The sequence below is a fragment of the Narcine bancroftii genome, chromosome 12, assembly GCF_036971445.1.
Source record: "Narcine bancroftii isolate sNarBan1 chromosome 12, sNarBan1.hap1, whole genome shotgun sequence".
Classification (NCBI taxonomy): Eukaryota; Metazoa; Chordata; class Chondrichthyes; order Torpediniformes; family Narcinidae; genus Narcine; species Narcine bancroftii.
The window spans coordinates 99,296,842-99,318,850 of NC_091480.1; the positions used below are offsets into that span (position 1 = coordinate 99,296,842).

At 42.9% G+C, this 22,009-nt stretch overlaps 2 protein-coding genes across 6 annotated transcripts in view; one reads left to right on the forward strand and one right to left on the reverse strand.

Moving 5' to 3' along the window:
- Window positions 1-2,310, forward strand: part of ace (angiotensin I converting enzyme (peptidyl-dipeptidase A) 1) — a 135,400-nt gene extending 133,090 nt beyond the window's left edge. Inside the window, exon 25 of the mRNA XM_069905136.1 lies at window positions 2,118-2,310. Within this exon, the coding sequence (XP_069761237.1) occupies window positions 2,118-2,185 (68 nt within the window). The 3' untranslated portion in view covers window positions 2,186-2,310. The remainder of the gene's footprint in view (window positions 1-2,117) is intronic.
- Window positions 1-22,009, reverse strand: part of LOC138746757 (solute carrier family 15 member 1-like) — a 90,555-nt gene that overhangs the window by 54,648 nt on the left and 13,898 nt on the right. For all 5 annotated transcript variants that reach the window (XM_069905141.1, XM_069905142.1, XM_069905144.1 and 2 more), the window contains one exon: window positions 11,241-11,328. In XM_069905141.1, the coding sequence (XP_069761242.1) occupies window positions 11,241-11,328 (88 nt within the window). The remainder of the gene's footprint in view (window positions 1-11,240; window positions 11,329-22,009) is intronic.

Here is a 22,009-nt window from a genome sequence, read left to right on the forward strand (position 1 = left end):
GGTGGGCCATTAACCCCGCCAAGGTGCAGGGCCCGTCTCAGACAATTATTTTCCTTGGAATTCAGTGGCATGCTGGAGAACAGGTGGTTCCCGATAAAGTTCGCAATAAGATCGCAGTCTTGGCCACTCCTACTAACAAAAAAGAGACCCAGCGTTTCCTAGGGTTATTGGGGTACTTAAACCCCCATCCCGATTGCTAGCATATTTTATGTCCTCTATATAAGGTTACCCAAAAGAAAGCAGACTTTTTATGGGGTAACGATCAGGAAAGGGCGTTCCAATCCGCCAAGCAGGCTATTCTTCAGGCCTTGCCCATTGCTCTCCGCATCCCAGATACCCTCTATGAACTACAGGTCTCCATTACTGATGATGTGGCCTCCTGGAGCCTCTGGCAGAAACAAGAGGGTCACCGAGTCCCGCTGGAATTCTGGTCACGTACCATGCTCGAGGCTACCACTCGTTATTCTGCTTTTGAACAAGTTACTTGCTTGTTACTGGGCCCTGCTGGAGACGGAAAGAATGACAGGCGATGCAGATGTTCAATTGCGACCTGCATTTCCAATAATGAACCGGGTCCTGGCTAAAGATCGGGTGGGCTCTGCAGTCTTCTATTGTTAAACGGAAGTGGTATATTCAGAATCGTGCAACCAGAGGGCCTGAAGGGGTGGGCCGCATACACGAACAGATGGCTGATCTTCCGTCTCGTCATGAGGACGTTGAACCCGCCTTGCCTCCTCCCCTACGCCCTTCACCAGTTCAGTGGGGTAAACCATATGATTCGCTCACTCCAGCAGAACAAGAGGATGCCTGGTTTACTGATGGTAGCAGCCGGTGGGTGCAAGAAAAGCAAAAGTGGAAGGTGGTGGCTTACCATCCCAGGTTGGGAACTCACTTATCAGAGGAGGGGGAAGGTGGCTCCAGCCAGTATGCTGTGTTGAAGGTGGTCACTTTACCACTAGACCCCATGATCACCCTCTTCGCCTGTTTACTGATTCCTGGGCTGTGGCTAATGGACTAGTGGTATGGATGCCTGATAGGCAAAAGAACGACATGATCGCCCAGTATGGGGCAAACAGTTGTGGCAGCTGTTGTGGGATGCTTCCCATCATTGTGAGATAACCATATATCACGTTGACGCCCATACCAATGTGATGACTGACATGGTACAACATAATGCAGTAGCAGATCAGCTTGCCTCTATCAGCCGCGCCGATACCATCCCCCTGGCTCGATGGGCACTTGAACAGAGTGGCCATTTGGGGGAGAAGGAATCAGCTATGTGGGGCCATACACATGCTTTACCCGTCTATCAGCATGATGTCCACATGGTTGTGCATACATGCCCAGCATGTCAGCTTGTGAAGTCCCACACCGTTCTTCCTGGTCCGCATGGCCGAATAAGACAGGGTGCTCGCTCAGCTGCGGTCTGGCAAATTGATTACATAGGCCCCATGCCAGACTGTATGGCTAAATGTTACATCCTAGTAATGGTTGACACCTTTTCAGGCCTGGTTTTTGCTTTTCCCTCCAAGACGCTGACCAAGCTAGCACTATCCAAAGACTAAACCATTTAATTTCTTGTTATGATGTACCAGAGGAGATTCAGTCTGATAATGGCTCGCACTTCTCCGAGAAGGCAATCTGTGATGGGAAACTGATAATGGTATCTTATGGGTTCACCATATTCCTTATTACCCGCAGGCTGCTGGGTTAGTTGAACGAATGAACGGCTTACTGAAGGAACAAATTTGTTTATTAACACCACTGGGGACCCTGAAGGGGTAGTACCATGTGCTGCAGCAGGCAGTCGACAATTTGAATCATCGCCCTTTAAAGGGAGGTACACCTTTCCACCGACTTCTTCACGCTCCTGAACTACAGCCTATTCCAGAGGAAAAACAGTCATTGCCCCCATTCCCGAGCTAGAGAATGTTGGACAAAAGGGATGGGTGGCACCACCAGGTAGTGGCCCTCCTGTAAAAAGGGAAATAGTGACACCTGCCCATGGTAACACTCGGTGGGTAGCTATTGAGGGACAGGATGGTTTAGTTTGTTTAAATACTGAACGCTTACTGCATCGCATCGTGAGTGACATATGTCAGGCTTCTTTGTTCCAGGTCCTCCGTCTTGCGCTCCTGCTGATCTGGCTGAACCGCTGCTTTGTTGCCAGCAATTGGATTTGTAATGTTGAGGACATTCTGAGGGAGTTGCCCGTGGGGGACACGGCCCGATGCATTACACCAAGGAAGTCCTCGGTCACCCGCCTCAAGTGCAGCTTATATTTCTGTTATTGTTCAGCATGTTTCAAAATCTGTTTGTGAGCTCCAGCGTCTGGGTATTGTGGCCCACAGGATAGTTTGAGCCTTGGTTGGAATCCTTTTTCATGGTTAACTGGTACATTTGCGGGGGGGGGGGTTGGGCCACACTATTCTCTGTTGGTTGCTCGCTTTATTGCTTGTTTTTGTGATTATTGTAGTTTTGATTTCTCTTTTATGCTCCTTCTATACTCTTATGCTTGTTAGGTCTCGTGTCTGACAGCCTGTGACCAAGGGGTGGAATGTAATGGAAGATTTAAACCATGTTTTTTTTACTTTTGCAGCCTTTGCTTCTGCAGGGCTGAGAACCTGCTTGTGTTTTAGAATCAGCAGACATAAGCTCAATTCCACCAAGGGGCCAGAGATGCAGTTATCTGACGAAAGGACATCTGTGTACCAAGAACATTTAATCTTCCTGCTTGTTTTGGTCACAGACTGTCAGAGGCCTAGCCTTGATGGAAAATAAACCATTATATTCAAAGTGATAAGCTGAAAATTATGTTATTCGATAGAAGCCTCAGCATGCTAGCTTGCTCGCATATCTTTCTTACTGTGCTGAGAATAGGTGCTTGGGTAAGCAGTTTTTCGGTAACATAAGCCATGGTCCCGCTGCTGAAGTTTGAGACTCTCCGAGAGGTGGCAACATCTCTCAGCAAGAAGAAGAACTTCTAGAGTCCAACCAACCGGTCGGGGGAGGTGGAGAAGTTGGAACCGGCGCCCCAACAACCTACTGCAAGTGTGCGGTCATTGCCCCCTTCGGCAGTTAGGACCAGTCCAGGCGTTGATAAGTATAATTAGGAAGGGCTAGCATATTGTAGTTTGAAATCAGCTTTGAATTTGTAATAAACTGAAGTGCTCTCGGTGTGTGTGTCTATTTTCTTTCGGTAGCTCAAACACTGTGACCAATCTAAAATGAACAGTGAGAGGTACAAATTTACCCAGGACACCAAGAAAAGGTTGTTTTTCTTTGCCCAGCTCACCCAGATCACCTCTGGACCAGCCTACCATATAGGGTCTTGCTAAAGTCCATGTAGACAACATCTACTACCCTATTTCATAATCCTCTTTGTCACCTCTTCAAAAAGTCATCATCAGATTTGTGAGAGATGATGTCCCACACACAAATCCATGCTGGCTATCCCTAATCAGTCTTTGCCTTTCCAAAAGCAAGTGGATCCACAGACCCACACAGAGTGGATACAGTACAGGCCCTTCAACCCAACTTGCCCATGTCGGCCAAAATGTCCCACCCACCCATGTCCCACCCATCTGCATTCAGCCAATATCCCTCTAAACTCATCCTATCCATGTATCTATCTAAAAGTTTCTTCAACATTGCAATAGTACCTGTCTCAAGCACCCCTTCCAGCAGCCCATTCCATATACCCACCAACCTCTGTGCAAAACATTACCCCTTAGGTTCCTGTTAAATCTCTCCCCTTCATCTTAAACCCATGTCCTCCGGCTATTAATTCCCTTATTCTGGGCAAAAGTCCCTCTACTTTCACCCAATCTATTCCTTTCATCATTTAAATCACCTCTATGAGATGATCCCTCATCCTCCTGCCCTCCAAGGAATAAGCCCCAGCCTGCTCAACCTTCCAAGTCCTGGCAACATCTTCTCTGCACCCTCTTCAGTTTGACAACATTCTTCCTATACCACCAAAATTGTATTAAATACACCAAGTGGGGCTTCAACAGCATCTTGTACAACTTCAACATGTCAGTGGAAGTAGGAAAAAAGGGTTTAGCGCAGACTAGAAGGGCCGAGGGACCTGTTTCTGTGCTGTAGTGTTCTATGCCATAGAGTTTCTTTACCAAACTTTCAACAGGAAATGGTTGATGACAAACTTTTCTAATATATGGAGAAACATCAGAGCAATGTCTATGGAGAGATAATTCCTGATTCATGTGATTGGGAATGATTTCTGGATTACGAAAGGTTCCCAGCACCTTCTGGTTTGTATTGAGGGCAAAATTGTAGCAACGTTGAGGAAATCTAGTATCATATTTATCGACCTGATACATTATCTGCTGTAAAAACTCAAAGCTGGAGAAACTCAGCTGGTCAAACAGGGTACTTTATATAGTAAAGATACTTAGTGTGGTAGTACACCACCGGCCTACTGCAGGGGGCAACCTCTGTTCCTGTAGGAGTGTAAGGGGACAGGACAACACCTGGCCGGGTGTCAATGAGTCGGCCTGAATGGATCAAGCCCCACCCTGTCAGCTGTCAATCACCCTCCGGGATATAAGCCTGCGCCAGCCTCCCAAGACCTCATTCAGAGTTGCTGCAGCCACAGCCAGCCTGGCTCTGTGGAAGTCTTTGTGGATTAAAGCCTGTTGTACAGTCTTTATCTTTGTGTGTGTCTGATTCTGGCTAACTGTGCACCACATTTAGCCTGACTTGAGGGTCTGCCTACATTTTGCTCAAAGCCCAAAACGTTGGTTACGTAGATGTATCTTTGCTATATAAAGTACCCTGTTTGACCAGCTGAGTTTCTCCAGCATCATGTTTTTATTTTTAATTGAAAATTCTATGGCGGGGCTGCAGCAATTTTTCCCCCTGGTCAGTTCAGTGGAGAAATATCCAGTAATCATGAAGAGACAACAATGGAAAATTACAAAGAATTAGTCTATTAACAGGACCTCAACAACATAATTTAACATTAGGTGGAGATATATTTTCAACAGAAAGGGACAGAAATTCAATTTAAAGTAAGTGATAGGCACACATACTGAGCTGCTATCAACCCTGTGTTGAATTTAGTATCAGATAAACAGACACCATCAATCACAATGCCTAAACTGTTCTTCCAAGTGAAGCCACATTTCACTTGTGAATCTGCAGGGGTCACTTACTGCATTCAGTGCTCCAGATATGGTCTCGTCAACATCAGAGAAAATGGACGCGGACTGTGAGATCATTTCCTGAGCGCTTTTGCTCTGTCCGTTGCAACAAGGACCTCCCAGTGGCCAACTATTTCTATTCCACACCTCACTGCCACATGGACATGCCTATTCATGGGCTTGTATTGCCAAACCAAGACCACCTACAAGTTGGAGGAGCAGTGCCTTGTACTCCGTCTGCACACTCTCCAACCAGACGGCATTAACCAACTTTTAGCATGGGGCGGTAAGATTAGCGCAGAAACCTGAGTTCGAATCCAGCACTGTCTGTAAGGAGTTTATATGTCTCCCCGTGTCTGCGTGGGTTTCCTCAGGCACTCTGGGTTCCCCCCATTCTTCAAAACGTACAGGGGTTGGAGGTTAATTGGGGTATTTGGGCGGCTCGGGTTCATGTTACTGTGCTGTATGCCTAAATTTAAAATGTTTAAATTTTAAATCTCTCTATCCTTCTCTCCTCTCCTTCACTTCCCCACCCCCTCCCCTTCCTTCTCCTATAACAGAACTGCCCTCCCCCACCACCTCAGCTTCTTTCTCTTCTGCCCTCCCACCTGTATCCACCTATGACCTCTTACCTGTTAGCCTGTGCTCCTCCCCCTGCCCCTTTCTCCCTCTTCTCCTCCTCTCCCCTCTTCGTACTTTTCTATTCAGACACTTGTCTGTTTCTGTTCATACCTAATGAAGGACTCAAGCCTGAAAATGTTGGTTACCCTTTACTTCCTACAGATGCTGTGTGACTTGCTGAGTTTTTCCAGCATGTTTGTGTTTTGCACTCAACTCCAGCATCTTGTTTAGAACAGTACAGTACAGGCCCTTCATCCCTCAATGTTGTTCCGACCTATATATTCCTTCCAAAAAAAGTGCAAAATCCTCCATACCCCATAACCCTCAATTTTTCTTTCATCCATGTGCCTGTCTAAGAGTCTCTTAAATGCCCAAACGTTTCAGCTTCCACCACCATCTCCAGCAAGGCATTCCAATCACTTACCCCTGATGTTTCCCCTAACCTTCCCTCTCTTAACTTTGTACAAATGTCCTCTGGTGTTTTCTGATCCTGCCCTGGGAAACAGGTGCTGGCTGTCCACCCATCTATGTCTTTCATAATCTTGTAGACCTCCACCAAGTCTCCTCTCATCCTCTAAGCTCCAAAGAGAAAAGTCCCAGCTCTGTTAACTTTGCCTTATAAGACTTGTTTCCCAATCCAGGCAGTGTCCTGGTAAATCCCCTCTGCCCCCTCTCCATGGCTTCCACATCCTTCCTCCAATGAGGTGACCAGAGTTGGACACAATCCTCTTAAATGTGGTCCTACCGGAGATTTATAGAATTGCAATATGACCTCTCTACTCCTGAATTCAAACCTCCTATGAATAAATCCTAGCATCCCATAGGCCCAGCATCCTATCAACCTGTGCGATGACCTTGAGGGATGTATGGATCTGAACCCTGATCCCTCTGTTCATCCACACTGTTAAGTAACTGACCATTAACCCTGTACTCAGCCTTCTGGTTCATCCTTCCAAAATGCATCACCTCACACTTATCCGGATTGAAATCCATCTGCCACTTTTCCACCCAACTCTAGATCCGTTCTATATCCTCTTTTAGACAGGCGCATGGATGCAAGAAAAATAGATGGTTATGGGTGTGAGGGAGAGAAGGATTGGATTGATAGATTGTTGAGCAGGTTTACATAGGTAGCCACAACATTGTGAGCTGAAGGGCCTATAATGTGCTCTAATGTTCTGTGTTGTAACATATGCTTTACAATTATCATCGTTCTAAATATTTTCCCCTAAACCTATTAACCTCCCATTTGATTTCCACAATCTTTGACCCTCCTGTTGACCAAGCTCAACAATGAAGATGCTGTTTACATCCGGTACTGCACGGATGGCAGTCTCTTCAATCTGAGGCGCCTGCAAACTCACACCAAGACACAAGAGCAACTTGTCCGTGAACTACTCTTTGCAGACGATGCCGCTTTAGTTGCCCATTCAGAGCCAGCTCTTCAGTGCTTGACGTCATGTTTTGCGGAAACTGCCAAAATGTTTGGCCTGGAAGTCAGCCTGAAGAAAATTGAGGTCCTCCATCAGCCAGCTCCCAACCATGACTACCAGCTCCCTTACATCTCCATCGGGCACACAAAACTCAAAATGGTCAACCAGTTTACCTATCTCGGCTGCACCATTTCATTGGATGCAAGGATCGACAACGAGATAGACAACAGACTCGCCAAGGCAAATAGTGCCTTTGGAAGACTACACAAAAGAGTCTGGAAAAACAACCAACTGAAAAAACCTCACAAAGATTAGCGTATACAGAGCCATTGTCATACCCACACTCCTGTTCGGCTCCGAACATCACCTACGGCTCCTAGAATGCTTCCTCCAGCGTTGTCTCCGCTCCATCCTCAACATTCATTGGAACAACTTCATCTCCAACATCGAAGTACTCGAGATGGCAGAGGCCGACAGCATCGAATCCATGCTGCTGAAGATCAAACTGCGCTGGGTAGGTCACGTCTCCAGAATGGAGGACCATCGCCTTCCCAAGATCGTGTTATATGGCGAGCTCTCCACTGGCCACCGAGACAGAGGTGCACCAAAGAAGAGGTACAAGGACTGCCTAAAGAAATCTCTTGGTGCCTGCCACATTGACCACCGCCAGTGGGCTAATATCGCCTCAAACCGTGCATCTTGGGGCCTCACAGTTCGGCGGGCAGCAACCTCCTTTGAAGAAGACCGCAGAGCCCACCTCACTGACAAAAGACAAAGGAGGAAAAACCCAACACCCAACCCTAACCCACCAATTTTCCCCTGCAACTGCTGCAACCGTGTCTGCCTGTCCCGCATCGGACTTGTCAGCCACAATCGAACCTGCAGCTGACGTGGACATTACCCTTCCATAAATCTTCATCCGCAAAGCCAAGCCAAAGAGAAGAAGACATCTTCTCCCTTCCACTTTGACCCCTTTCCATGGCCCAGTCTCTTTGATGTTAACTGCTTTAAAGAAATAAATTGTAAATGACGGCCATACCCCATGAGATTCCACAGAAGGATAAAGACAGAATAACAAGGTAACGTTTTAAGATTTACTACAGATGCCCAATGAAATAATTCAATGTGTGTTTGATTCCAAAACCTCTCTTGTGACCTTCTCATCATAATTAGCCTTTCTCAGAAACACATCTCGTTTCACATATCAAGTTAAACTGTTCAATGATTTTCATTCCTTGGAAATTGATATCACTTTTTGTCTTTATTTGAGAACAATAGTCGTTGGATGGTCACAGTCTTTTTCCTAATAGGGAGGTCTCTAAAATTTGAGAGCATAGATTTAAAGTGAGAGGGGAAAGATTTGAAAGGGAGCACAGAGGTACTGAACTAATCTGAGGCTGACAGTCTCCCTGGCCTGGAGGCAGCTAAAAGGTTTGCTAAACCAGGAGAGAACAATGAGACTCAGAATTTCTACCAGGGTAGAGAGTCTGAAACTTGATTGGTGAGAAGAGAGACCTGAGGGGCACCTTCTTCACACAGAGAGGTAGTGGGAGTAGGGACAATGGCAATGTTCAAAACACATTTAGACAGCTACAGGGGCAGGAGAGGTTTAGGGAGAGATAAGCCAAATACAGACAAATGGAACCAGCTCAGCTAGAGAACTTGGTCAGCAACAACAAGTTAGCCTGTAGGGTCTGATTCTGTGCTGTGTGACTCTACAACTGGCACATTGGAGTGCTATGTTTGTAAGTGCCTAATCTTCCATTTTAAAAACTGTCCACATTTGGCGGCCCTGTCAGAACTATTGCTGCAGGAGAGCAGGGAGCAGAGATACAGCAGACCCCCCCCCCCCCCCACAGGATCCTATCACCCAGTCCCAATGCTAGTACAGGTTTTAAGTGGCCTGTTAAAGAAGCTGACAGTGTTTTATTTAAAATCCTGTGACCATGGGGTCTAGACCCAAGATAGTGGCACCTGCCGTGGCTATGAGGGGTTGCAGAGTCTGAGGGAGCAGCAGACAAGTTCGAGGCACCAGAAACAGGGAGACCACACACCCTCCTCACCCTTGAGAAGGATAAGTAGAGGAGATAACCCTAAGGATGGTAAGCAAGGGGCTCTGTGGCTGAAGGACACACACAGGTGGTGAGCTGCTGGTGACTTGCGGGTGAGGAACCCACACAGGCTGTGAACTGCTGGTAACGAGGTCAAAGGATCCACATTGGGCTCATGAGAACCAGGTACTGGAACCAGGATTCAAGGGGTGCTGAGGGGAAGAAGGGCTTCCGAAGGGGCCTGAGCGCTGAAGCCTTCTTCACCTTGTCAGAGGTTTGGATTTGAACTAAACAGGAGTCTGTGACAGCGCTGGAGGCAAATCCACAGACACTCGCCAACTCTGAGGCTTCGCTTTCTCGGAAAGTAAAGGGGCACCAGGCTAATGGTGAATCTTTCTCCACCTTATAGCAGACTAAAGGCAATTTCATGTAATATTACATTTCTCTTTTATTACACAATGATAAATAGCATCTGATCTGATTTACGTGTATGCCCCTTTGTGTCTTTACTGTAATTACTGGAGTTTCCAGACAGTTGATTGTGTTTTCAATCACATCGGGAGTACAAGTCCAAATGCTAACACTTTCATCCAGTTTCTCTTGCATTGATTTCTAAATCAAGTTCTTTCCCTCCACTAATACACACGGTGCATCTCACAAATCTAACCACAGCTGCCATTTCAGTCAACTTTAGCAAGAGAGCAATGAGGATGCAGACAGAGGTTCAAACAAATACCCAAGCAGCAGAAGTCTGTGATCAGAGAGAACATGAGTGTACTGACAATAACCACACCAGCAGTGCGAGTAGAAGACAGCTTTAATATGTACACTAAGAGGTCTTGTCTCTCTGCAAGACGAACCTAGAAGGCTAGACTGTAGCTCTGGACTGCTTTATAGACAAGATCACCAGGATGACCCCTGGTACCTAGTGGTGTAATTACATCTCACCACAATGAGGGCTAAATGAAATTAAACTATCTCGGAACAAATCACAAAACAGTAAAGAATTTTATAGACTCAGCAATAAAACGAGAAAGGCTGGTTAAGAGGCAGACTGGACAACACCACAAGTAATGAGAGGGAAGAAATAGAACTGTAGAACACTACAACACAGACCTTTTGGTCCATCCACTCCATGCCAAACTATTCTTCTGCCTCGTCCCACTGACCTGCACCAGGACCATAGCCCTCCACACCCCTCCCATCCATGGTAAATCATTATTTTGCTTGCTTCAGTATTTCCAAGGGAGACAGAACAGGTGGGAATAACATAGTGAAATATCCGCAGTTACAGTCCAAGGGGAGAACCTATAAAACTCGGAGAGGATTGAACCCCTGGAGAGGTTACATCCACACAGTTCAAAAGAATTCAAAGAAAAATGTTTAATATGTGCGTTTGCTTCAACGTTGGGAAAACGTAGGAAACTAAAGAACTGGCAAGTGGCTAGTTTCATACTTGTATTTCTCAAGTGGGATAGATCATGTGTTGGAAATCATTGATCATCGCTGTTATAGATTATTGACACTGTTGGTAAAGCAATGGAATTAGGACAATCAAAGAGCAGTCACTGACAGGTGGCTCGGTTAACACAATGCCATTACAGCACCAGCGATCGGGACTGGGGTTCGAATCCACTGCTGTCTGTAAGGAGTTTGAACGTTCTCCGTGTCTGTGTGAGTTTCCTCCTCCTGCTCAAAACATTCAGAGGGTGTGGGTCACTTGGGGTATTTGGGCGGCACAGGCGTGAGCTGGAAGGGCCTGTTACGGTGCTGTATGGCTAAAGTTTTAAAAAATGTAACATATTCCTGGAAGTTGCATCTTGGTGGAGTAGAGGAGCAGAGACATCTCGGAGAACAGACACACCAAATCCAATTTCTAGCCATTAGCAGGTTGCAGGCTACAGAGTGAAGGCTGACTCAGGGGTCTGTCATTTGACAAACTGTTGGGTTTTGATAGATTCAGAGAGTACCTGGCTCAACGTTGTCAAGGCTTTGTAAGATGCGATCATCCAAGGTCTCGTACCTAGGCATGGAGGTATCAGCACAATGCAGCTGGACCTGAATGAGAAGGGAGGCAGTTACAGGCTCCATTACAAATGCACAGCCTCTTGAACAAACCTGCATAAACACGTACAAACATGTGTAAACAAGTACAAACCTGCACAGACATTTACCAACTGGTGTTAACGTGCAGACTTCCAGAAAATGAGAAACAGAAACACTCCAGATACCATGTGGTACCAGATACACTCCAGTTCCTTGTGGTGTGGCCTCGAGAACCAGAGGGATTGATGGGGGTGGAAAAGTGAAGCAGAGATTCACAAAGGAAGCCAATCACTTTCGCCATGCCACTGCTGTCCGTCACCTCTCCTCTGCAGGTGCTCAAGTCAAGTGCAATGCACAAACGTGCTGGAGAAACTCAGCAGGTCATGCAGCATCCAGAGGATGTAAAGGGTAACCAACGTTCAGCCCTTTGTTAGCTTAAGAACCTATAGACAGGCACTTAAATAAAAAGATGAAGGACAGCAGGGATGAGGAGAGGAGGGAGGAATTAACACCCTGCCTAATGCCACCACAATCAGCCCTCCACTAAGTAAATACTTCCCTACATATCCTGACCCATGGCTGGGCTAAACGTGAGGGAGTTGTGATCATATTATCCAAAATGCTCACCCACTGAGAGGTTCGTTATCTGACCAGATGACAGGCATCTGAATGGTCAATATTTCAAGCTAAAACTCTTTACTGAGACTGCTCAAATCATTGAGTTAATCAGCAGATTGTGTTTAGCTTCAGATTCCAGCATCTGCCATCTCCAGAGTGTAGTAAGCATGAAAGCCTCCATGTGTTTTCATTGTAGTTAAACACATAGAATTGCTGGAAGAACTCAGTAGGTCTCACAGTATCCATATAGGAGGTAAAGATATACCACTGGCCTTTTGGCCCTGAGTCAAGGTGGGAATGGACGTGGTAGATTACCCTTATAGAGAACTGTTGCTTCACTTGGAAGGACTGTTTGGGGCCCTGAATGGTGGCAAGGGAGGTGTGGAGCATCTCCTCTTGTCACAGGGGTAGGTGTAATAGGGCTATTAGTGGGAAGGGGCAAGTGGACGAGGAAGTCCCGGGTGGAGTGGTTCCTGCAGAAAGAGGAGAGGAGATGTTATCTCATTGTAGGTGGAAGAAATTGTAGAAGATTCATGTTGGTGTGAAGGCTGGTGGGGTGGTAGGTGAGGGCAAGGGAAATCCTGTTCTTTTTGCAACTCACACTTGTCTGCATTAAATTCCATTTGCCACTTTCAGCCCATTTTATCAGCTGGTCCAGAACCCTCTGCAAGCTTTGAAAACCTTTCTCACTATCCACTACACCACCAATCTTAGTGTCAGCCATAAATTTACTGATCCAATTTGCCACTCTTGCATCCAGATCATTGATATAGATGACAATCAGCCATGGTCCCAGCACCGATCCCTGAGGCACACCACTAGTCACAGGCCTCCAGACATAGAGGCCATCATCCACCACTACTCTCTGGCTTCTCCTGTAAAGCCAATGTCTCATTCAAGATACTACATGAGCGATTGAACCTTCCTGACTAATCTCCCATCTGGATTCTTGTCAAGGCCTTACTAAAGTCCATGTAGACAATATCCACAGCCTTTTCTTCATCAAGTTTCCTGGCGAAATTCTAGTTTGGTTAAACACAACCTATCACACTATCCCTAATCAGTCCCTGTCTATTCAAATACCTTCCATTAATTTACCTACTACTGATGTCAGGCTCACCAGCCTATAATTTCCCAGATTAGAGCCTTTTTAAACCACAGAACAACATGAGCTACCTTCCAAACTTCTGGCTCTACACCTGTGGTTAAGAACATGTTAAATATATCTGCAAGAGCCAAAACGCCTTTAATTCCAGAAAGGGCACAAACAGGTCTTACCTTTCTTCCCACTCACGGGCTTTAGCTTGGGTAATGTACTCGTTAAATGGCCATCCCTGTCAAGAGGTGTTGTAGCTGCACTTCAGTTGGCCCCAGTTTTCATGCCACCAACCAGCACACAACATATCAAAGGGTGAAGAGTGCCGTTAAGGGAGGCTGCACAGGAGCGCAAGAACTTGCAGCTGGTTAGCAATCGCTTAACACAATTCAGAGAGCAGTAATTACTCAGGCAGATAATTCAGCAGGTGGAAGGATTAATTCCTCAGGCAAGGTGGGACCCAGGGACGGAGCAAGAAGAAAGCTCATTGTCCCAGAGGAATCTCCAATAGTTCTATACATGTGCCTTCAGGCACTGGTGCCATATAAGCCTCTGATGTCAAATCAAACATCTATTCATTCACGTGATATGTTCTCCACATGTCTGTGTGGGTTTCCACCACATGCTCCACCCTTCAAAAAGGTACAGGGTTAGTAGATTAATTGGTGTAAATGTTGTTCATTGGTGAATGGAGCTGTGCCTCATAATGTGGTCTGACTCTGAACTGTGAGCGGGACACTTCGATATCCGATACCAGTTGTAGAATCAAGATGGCAATGTCCAAGGAAACAGAGCCATCAAACAGCCTGTGGCAACAAAGAGTGTGGAAGCTGAAATCCCAGCTGTACAGTCCCACATCTAATGAAGCTATTCCCCTTCAGTAAAAGCACTGACATCTCCAGCAATATAGACAATTGTCCAGGTATGTCCTGGCCCCACAAAGCAGGGAAAATCCAGGCTGATATCAACCATGAATGAGAATCTAATGTGATATATGGACATTCTTAAAGGTGAGGCTAAAGCAGACAGAAGTCATGCTACATGTTGGCACCAATGATGTCAGTAGGGAATGAGATGAGGTGTGGCTAAACAAATGTAGAGTTAGGATGTAGGTTTAAAAGTAGGTCTTCTGAACTGATCTCTGGACAATCAGTGAGAGGAGGAGTAGGAGGATAGAGCACCTGGGTGTGCAGCTAGTGTAGGAGGTGGGGGGGGGGGGGTGGTGTTCAGATTTATTCCTTTGCTTTTAATTCTAGCAAAGATGGGACTGATCCTCAAATTAAACATATTAGGGCAAGGCCAATTTCAACAAGATTAGGCAGCGGTTATTTATCTTTGAATTTATTGTTATGAACATATCACGAATTTCATTGTTTTGTGGAAGCATTACAGATGTAAAATCGCTATAAAAATTACATTTTTAAAAATAAATAAACTAGTGCAAAAGAAGAGAGAAAGTGAGGTCGTGTCCGTGGTTCATTGTCCATTCAGAAACCTGATGGCCAAGGGGAAGAAGCTGTTATTGGAATATTGTATGTTCGTCTTCAGGATCCTGTACCCCCTTCCTGATGGTAGCAGAGTGAAGAGGATATGGCCTGGGAGGTGAGGGTCCTTGAGGATTGAGCCTGCTTTCTTAAGGCCACACCTTTTGTAGATGTCCTTAGTTAGCATTTGTTGACTGGAGGCAAATATTCACGTGTAAGGACACATCTGTGTGTAATCAGGAAGGTCCAGAATAAATCTACTCCCAATCAAGAAAAGGACAGAAACAGGAAGTTAAATGAACTGTAGATAACAAGGGATATGGAAACACAGATCAGAGAGAAAAAGGAGGCATGTATCGGATATCAGCAGATAGGTCTGATGGAATCCCTTGTGGTGCATAAGGAATGTACGATTAGAGGGGAGAGAGAAATAAAAGGAGAGTCAAAAGAAATTTTGAAGTGGTTTTTTCAGACAGAGTAAGAGCGAATCCAAAAAGATTTTATAGTCAGGAGAGAAAGAACAAGTCCCCTCAAAGGTCAGGAAGGATGCCTATGTGTAGAGCAAGAGGAGATGGGGAAGACCTTCAATGAATATTTTGTGGGTTTGTTACCGTGGAGCAGAATAAGCAGAGAAGGGGTAGCAGGAAGGGGGTAAGTAAAGGTAGCCCAGGACATGACTGCACTAATAATGAAGAGGCGTAATCAGCCTCATATCGTATCATGTTGCTTTTTATAAGATATATATAAATGATCTGGAAAAGGATGTTTGTGGTAAATATGTTTGCTAAATGACATGAAAATATGTGCTCCAATGGATAGTGAAGGTTACATGGGCTGACGCTGGGGTCAAGACCAGATGGGGATCTGGGCTAAGGAATGGCAGAAACAGTACAACTTGGGGAAGTGCAAAGTTCTGCATTTGGGGAAATCGAACCAGGGCAGGACTCACTCTGTTAACAGAAGTGCCCTAAGGACTGATATGGAGCAGAGAGACTGAGGGATTCAAATACATAGCTCCATAAAGTGAGAGACAGACAGACAGACATCGGTTCCAGAGGGACAGCTGGCAAGTTTTGGAAGACGGCCTGGTCAAAGGAGAAGACTGGCTGTCTGGTGTTTCCCTTGGAATAGGAGAAACAGAAAGGAACTCTGTGGTGACCTGAAAGAAAAAGGTTATCATCTGGAGAACCCTGAAGGGGGTAAGTTTCGTCAGCAAGACTGGAGTGGCTGATTAAAAAGGAATCAGTTATCAGTTACCTGTTAAGCACCAAAGTCTGGTGAACTTTATAAATGTTAAATTCTGTGCACAGTACAAGAATTGCCTGCAACCAGTGAGATTGGACTGTGAACCAAAGAACTTTGCTGAACTTAAACACACATCGCACTTAGAACTAGGAAGGGGGTTAAGTGAGTCAATAGAGATAAGTTAAATCTATTTTCATGTTCAAAGATAATTAAAAACAACTTTTGTTTAAGTAACCCTTTGTCGTGGTGCATATCTATTGCTGCTGGGTTTTGGGGTCCTCTGGACATGTAACAATAGTGAGGAGATCATCGCACAGGGCATTGAATACAAATGTCTGGACATCATGTTGATGTTATATGAGATGTTGGTGAGGCCACACTTGGAATATTGTGTCAGATTTGGTCACCGACTTATAGGAAGGTCTGAAAGGGTACAGAAAATGTTTACAAAATTGTTGCCAGGATTAGGGAAATTGAGTTATAGTTACAGACTAAAAAAACTAGGCCTCCTTTCCTTAGAGTTCAGGAGGTCGTGGAATCAATTATTGGCATACTTCAAAGGAAATGCCCAAGGTGTTGAGTGAAACTCTGAATTGTGCATGACTTTCATGCAGAGAGTTACTGCACCCTTCTCTAGTGCAAGAACCACCCAGGGAAAGAAAAGCAGTACTCAGATGGTCAAAAAACCGGTTCGATCACCAGGAAAACAAAGTACTGTAGCTAACAACATGCCTCAGCCCCTCCACACACTTCCACTGACACATGCAGGGAACAGCTTGAACAAAAAGACTTCACCACATGCCTTGGCCAGTTCCCCTGTTTCCTTCCCTCTAGTCAGTGTCTCTCAATTCCCTTTTCCCTCCATCTCCTTTCACAGAACCAAATCAATTCTCGCCTCTCCTCCCTCCTGTCCTCTCATCAGATCCAAACAACCCCATTTTTTCTGTTGCCCTGTACTCCTTCCCCTCCCACTCTTCCCCCTTTGCCTTTAATACAGAAGTCTGTCTCTTTTTTTGCCCATTCCTTTTTTAAAAAAAAACTTTATTTATTTGAAAGATCATTAACAATAATAGAACATACATTCCATAAAGACAATTTTATATAAATATATATACACCCACCCTCCCCACCCATCAGCCAGCCCTCTTAAGGAGAGCCAAAAATATATAAACACAAATAAGAATATATAATAAATCAAAATACATCTAAATGCATATATTCCAAATATGGTAACCACTTATTCACAAAAAAAGAATAATTATCATGTAGATTATATGTAATTTTTTCCATCACAATAAAAGCTTTCAATTCATTCTGCTATCGCATTATATTAATCACTATGTTATCTTTCCATGTACTTGCTACACATTTTCGAGCTACAGACAATGCTAAGGGTACAAATGCAATTTGAAATTTATCCAACCCTAATCCCTTTAAAGGAATCATATAACCCATTAAAAAAAAATAGATGGATCTAGTGGTAACTTAATGTCATATAATTTTTCCAAAATTAACCTAATTTCTTGCCAAAATGGTTGTACATAAACACAAAACCAAGCAGCATGTAAAAAAGTACCAGTAAATACACCACATCTAAAACAAGAGTCCGAATTACTAAAACCATTTTTTTTTAAATTTCTCTGGGGTAGATCAGGGGTACAACTGGGGTACTCTGGGGTACAACTGATGTAGAAAGTTATAATGAACCATTCCATCCCGCACATTCATCAATTTAGTATCTGCCCAATAGTCTTCAGGAAAAACAAAGGCTATTTAAGCTTAGACCTCCCATTCCTGTTTATCCATATTGTCTTGTAATACTTGGTACATAACAGAAATATAACCCTTTTTTGGTATAGAAGAAATCAACGACTCGAGTTCCGTCAATACAGGTAAAATCATCTCTCTACCATACATATCTTTCACCAAAGCTCAAAGTTGATAATAAACAAACAAAGAATTTTCAGCAATATCAAAACACTCTTTCAACCTAATAAAAGAAAGAAACTGTCTTTCTACAAAACAATCCTGTAGATTGGGACCCTTAGAGTCCCAACTCTTTAAATGATTATTAAACATGGAAAAAGAAATAAGCTGATTAATATAATGGAGTTATAATTGACAATTTACCTTTTGATCCTAAAATCTTATTATTTTTTAATCCTTTAATAGATGTTTTAATATCAGCACATTATAATCCCGCAACAAATTTACATTCCTTCGAAATATAAATTGATGCACCTCAACTTCAGAAATACAAGCCATCTCAACTTTAGCCCAGCTCGGGGATTGGTCCAAATTCATAGTCTACTAATAAATTTCAACTGGGCAGCTTCATAATAATTTTGGAAATGGGGTAATTGAAGCCCACCTAATGTATACTTCCAAGTAAGTTTATATAATGCTACCCACGGTAATTTACCTTTCCATAAAAATTCTCTCATCACTTTATTTAAATCCTGAAAAAATCTCTTTGAAAGAGAACATGGTATTGATTGAAATAAATATTGAATTAGAGGAAAAATATTCATCTTAATACAATTAACTCAACCAATTAAAGTTAACGGAAGATCTTTCCACTTAATTAAATCTGCTTTAATCTTTTTTAATAAAGGAACATAATTTAACTTATATAAAGATTGATAATCAACATTAACAATTATTCCTAAATATTTAATTTTATCAGACCATTTCAATTTAATAATATTTTTTATATTCTGAATAATCTCCTTTTCCAACTGGCAAAATTTCACTCTTATCCCAATTAACCTTGTATCCAGATAATGTTCCATATTGTAATAAACATTCCCGCAAATGTGGCAATGACCATTCTGGATTTGTTAAATATATCAAAACATCATCTGCAAATAGATTAATCTTATACTCTTCATCCATAACTCTCATCTCTCTTATCTGTTCATTCTGTCTTATTATTTGAGCTAATTGTTCAATAGCCAATGCAAACAGGGCTGGTGACAATGGACACCCTTGTCGGGTTGAACGTGTCAATTTAAACGGTAATGAAACTTGACCATTTGTCACCACCCTGGGAATCGGGTTAGTATATAAAGCTTTAACCCAACCAATAAAAAAGGGCCAAATCTAAACTTTTCCAACACCTTAAATAAAAAACCCCATTCAATCCTGTCAAAAGCTTTTTCAGCATCAAGTTGGGCTGCTGTCAATATGCATTGACCAAAGTAATTAATCGAAGAATATTATCTGAAGCATTTCTATTCATAATAAAACCTGCTTTATCAATATGTATTCATTTAGGTAAATACTTGGCAAGTCGATTTGCTAACACTTACGCTATGATTTTATAATCTACGTTCAGTAAAGAAATAGGTCTATACGAAGACACTTTCAACAAGTCTCTATCTTTTTTCGGAATCACACTAATTAAATCGCTAGAACAAGATTCCAGCAACTCATGCTCTCCAGTTACTTGTTGTAGTACCTCCTCAAACACAGAAGATAAATCTTCATAAAAAAATTTATAAAATTCCACAGAAAATCTGTCATCCCCTGGGGACTTCCCATTGGGCATCTCCAACATAGCTTCCTTAATCTCAAATTCTGTAAACGGAGCTTCCAATTCCATAACATCCTCCTCTTCCAATGCTGGTATCATTAATTTAGATAAATAAGATTCAATAGAACCTGTTTCCCTTCAGAAGTATACAATTTTTTTGTAAAATGAATAAAACTGGTCATTGATTTCCTGACATTTATAGATAACTGTTGAATTCTTTTTTTAACAGCATTAATAGTCCGTGAAACCTGTTCCATCTTTAACTACCATGCTAGTACTTTATGTGCCCTCTCACCCAACTCATAATAACGTTGCTTAGATTGATTAATTAAACGTTCAAATTGATAAGTTTGCAATGTATTATAACGTAATTTCAAATTAGCCAAAGCCACTTTTTAAAAAATCTTCTGTTACATCTTTCTGAAATTCCTTCACCAATTCAACAAATTGCTTCTCCAGTTCCAAATTCTCTGCCATATACATACTGTTTCTTAACTTTAGTAGTATAACTAATAATCTGCCCTCTTAAATAAGCTTTTAATGTATCCCATAATACAAAGTGACTATCTACAGAATTAGCATTCTCAGTCAAAAACAAAGTCATCTGTTCCTTAACAAAAGTAACAAATTCTGTATTTTTCAAAAACATTGTATTAAATCTCCATCTATATGATGAACGTACCACTTCTGAACTTACACAAGAGAAAAATAATAAAGAATGATCCGATATAACCCTACTTTTTATATTCCATCTATAATACTCTTCCTTATAAATGTGCCAATACTAAAATAAAATCTATTCTAGAAAATGAATCATTTCATGATGAATAAAAAGAGAAATCCTTCTCCGTAGGATTGACCCTTCTCCAAATATCCACCAAATTTAAGTCCTTCATCAAAGCCCCAATTTGTGTCGCCATCTTTGATTTCTTTATACTTTTTGGAGATTTATCCAGTAAAGGATCCAAAACACAATTAAAATTTCCCCCAACTATGATATTGTCATTAGATTGATTTAACAATAAAAAAGCATCAGATATAAAACGCTCATCATCCATATTAGGTGCGTAAATATTGAGCAAAGTCCAAGATTCAGCAAAAACTTTACAATTACTCTTAAGACCCACCCAACAGTTCCTTCCATATTTTATAATTCAAAAGGCAAATTCTTATGAATTAAAATTGCTACACCTCTTGCCTTAGAATTAAATGAAGATGAAAACACACCCAACTCAATCTCTCTTCAATTTCAAATGTTCTTTTTCAGTCAAATGAATTTCTTGTAAAAAGCCAGTGTCAATTTTCATTTTCTTAATATAAGCCAAAACTCGCTTTCACTTTTTTTGCCCATTCCTTGAAGAAGGGCTCAGGCCCAAAATGTCAGTGATATATCTTCACCTGCTGCGAGACTCACTGGGTTCCTCCAGCTTTTCTGTGTTTTTACCTTGATCACAGCATCTGCAGACTTGCATGTTTCACTCTTATCATCTGTTTTTCACACAGCCGCTGCGTTTTGGGAAATTATGCCCATTTTCCCAGAACGCATGCTGCGTAAAAAGCTCAGAACGGGAATGAAGGTGCCATTCGAGTTCCGACTTTTTACCTCCTAGACTCTTTGTCATTTTCCCCGAATACCTGCAGTTTGGGACCAAGGGGCTAATGAATACGACATAGCGGTGACATGCAATGATGCACTGCCAGGGTGCTATCTAAACTTGCGGACAGAAATAGAGATTTACAGTTTTGGTCATTCCTGTGTGAACGATCACTGCCAAGATGTCAGGAGACTCTTCATAATGGTAAAATCCCACAAAGTCTATGTAAAAAAAACACCATTGTATCACCACATTCAAAAGCTTAGTGGAGTGCTGTGATTTTAATCAGAGCACGGAAATGCTCGTGGAGCTCAACTGGTCCGGCAGCGTCCATCGGAGGTAAAGGTATATAACCAATGTTTCAGGCCTGAGCCCTTCTTCAAGGTATGAATGAAGAAACACAGTGTCTGAATTACAGGCTGGGAAAAGAAAGGGGGGAAAATGGAGGGGGAGGAGTCCAGACCAACAGACAGAAGGTGTTAATTGGATAAGAGGAAAGGTAAGAATTGATTTTTGCTCTGTGAAAGGAGTCTGAGAGAAAAGGGAAGAGAGGCAGAACTAGAGGAAAGGATGCAGGAGGAAGAAGATGCAGGGAGTTGGGGGATGGTTTAATGCCATCCAGGTAGAGGGTGCCCAGACGGAAGATGAGGTGTTGTTTCTCCAATTTGTGGGTGGCCTCAGTCTGGTAGTGCATGAGACCATGGACAGACAGTTCCTTCATTCATCCAGTGTTGTCTGAAAGGAGTTTTTACATTCTTCCTTTGTCTGAGTGCCTTTCCCCCAGGTGCCCAGGTTTTCTCCTACCCTTCAAAAATGAACAGTTTTGTAGGTTAATTTGGGTGTAATTGAGTGGCACAGGTTTAAAGGTCTTGAATTGGCTTCTTCCATGCTGTAAATCAATTTTTAAAATGTAAAAAATAAATTTAAAAGATCACAGTGAGAAGAGGTTGTGATTAGGGTGTTGGTGGTCCTTTTTCCCTTGAGAATACTGATTGGTAGGTTAAGTTGGCTGCTTCTGGTATGTGTGTATATGGTTGAAGTGAGCCTCAAAGAAATGTTAATGGATTCAAGTGAGAAAACAGGTGCAAGCCACAGAAAAGAATCAATGGAATTGATCTGA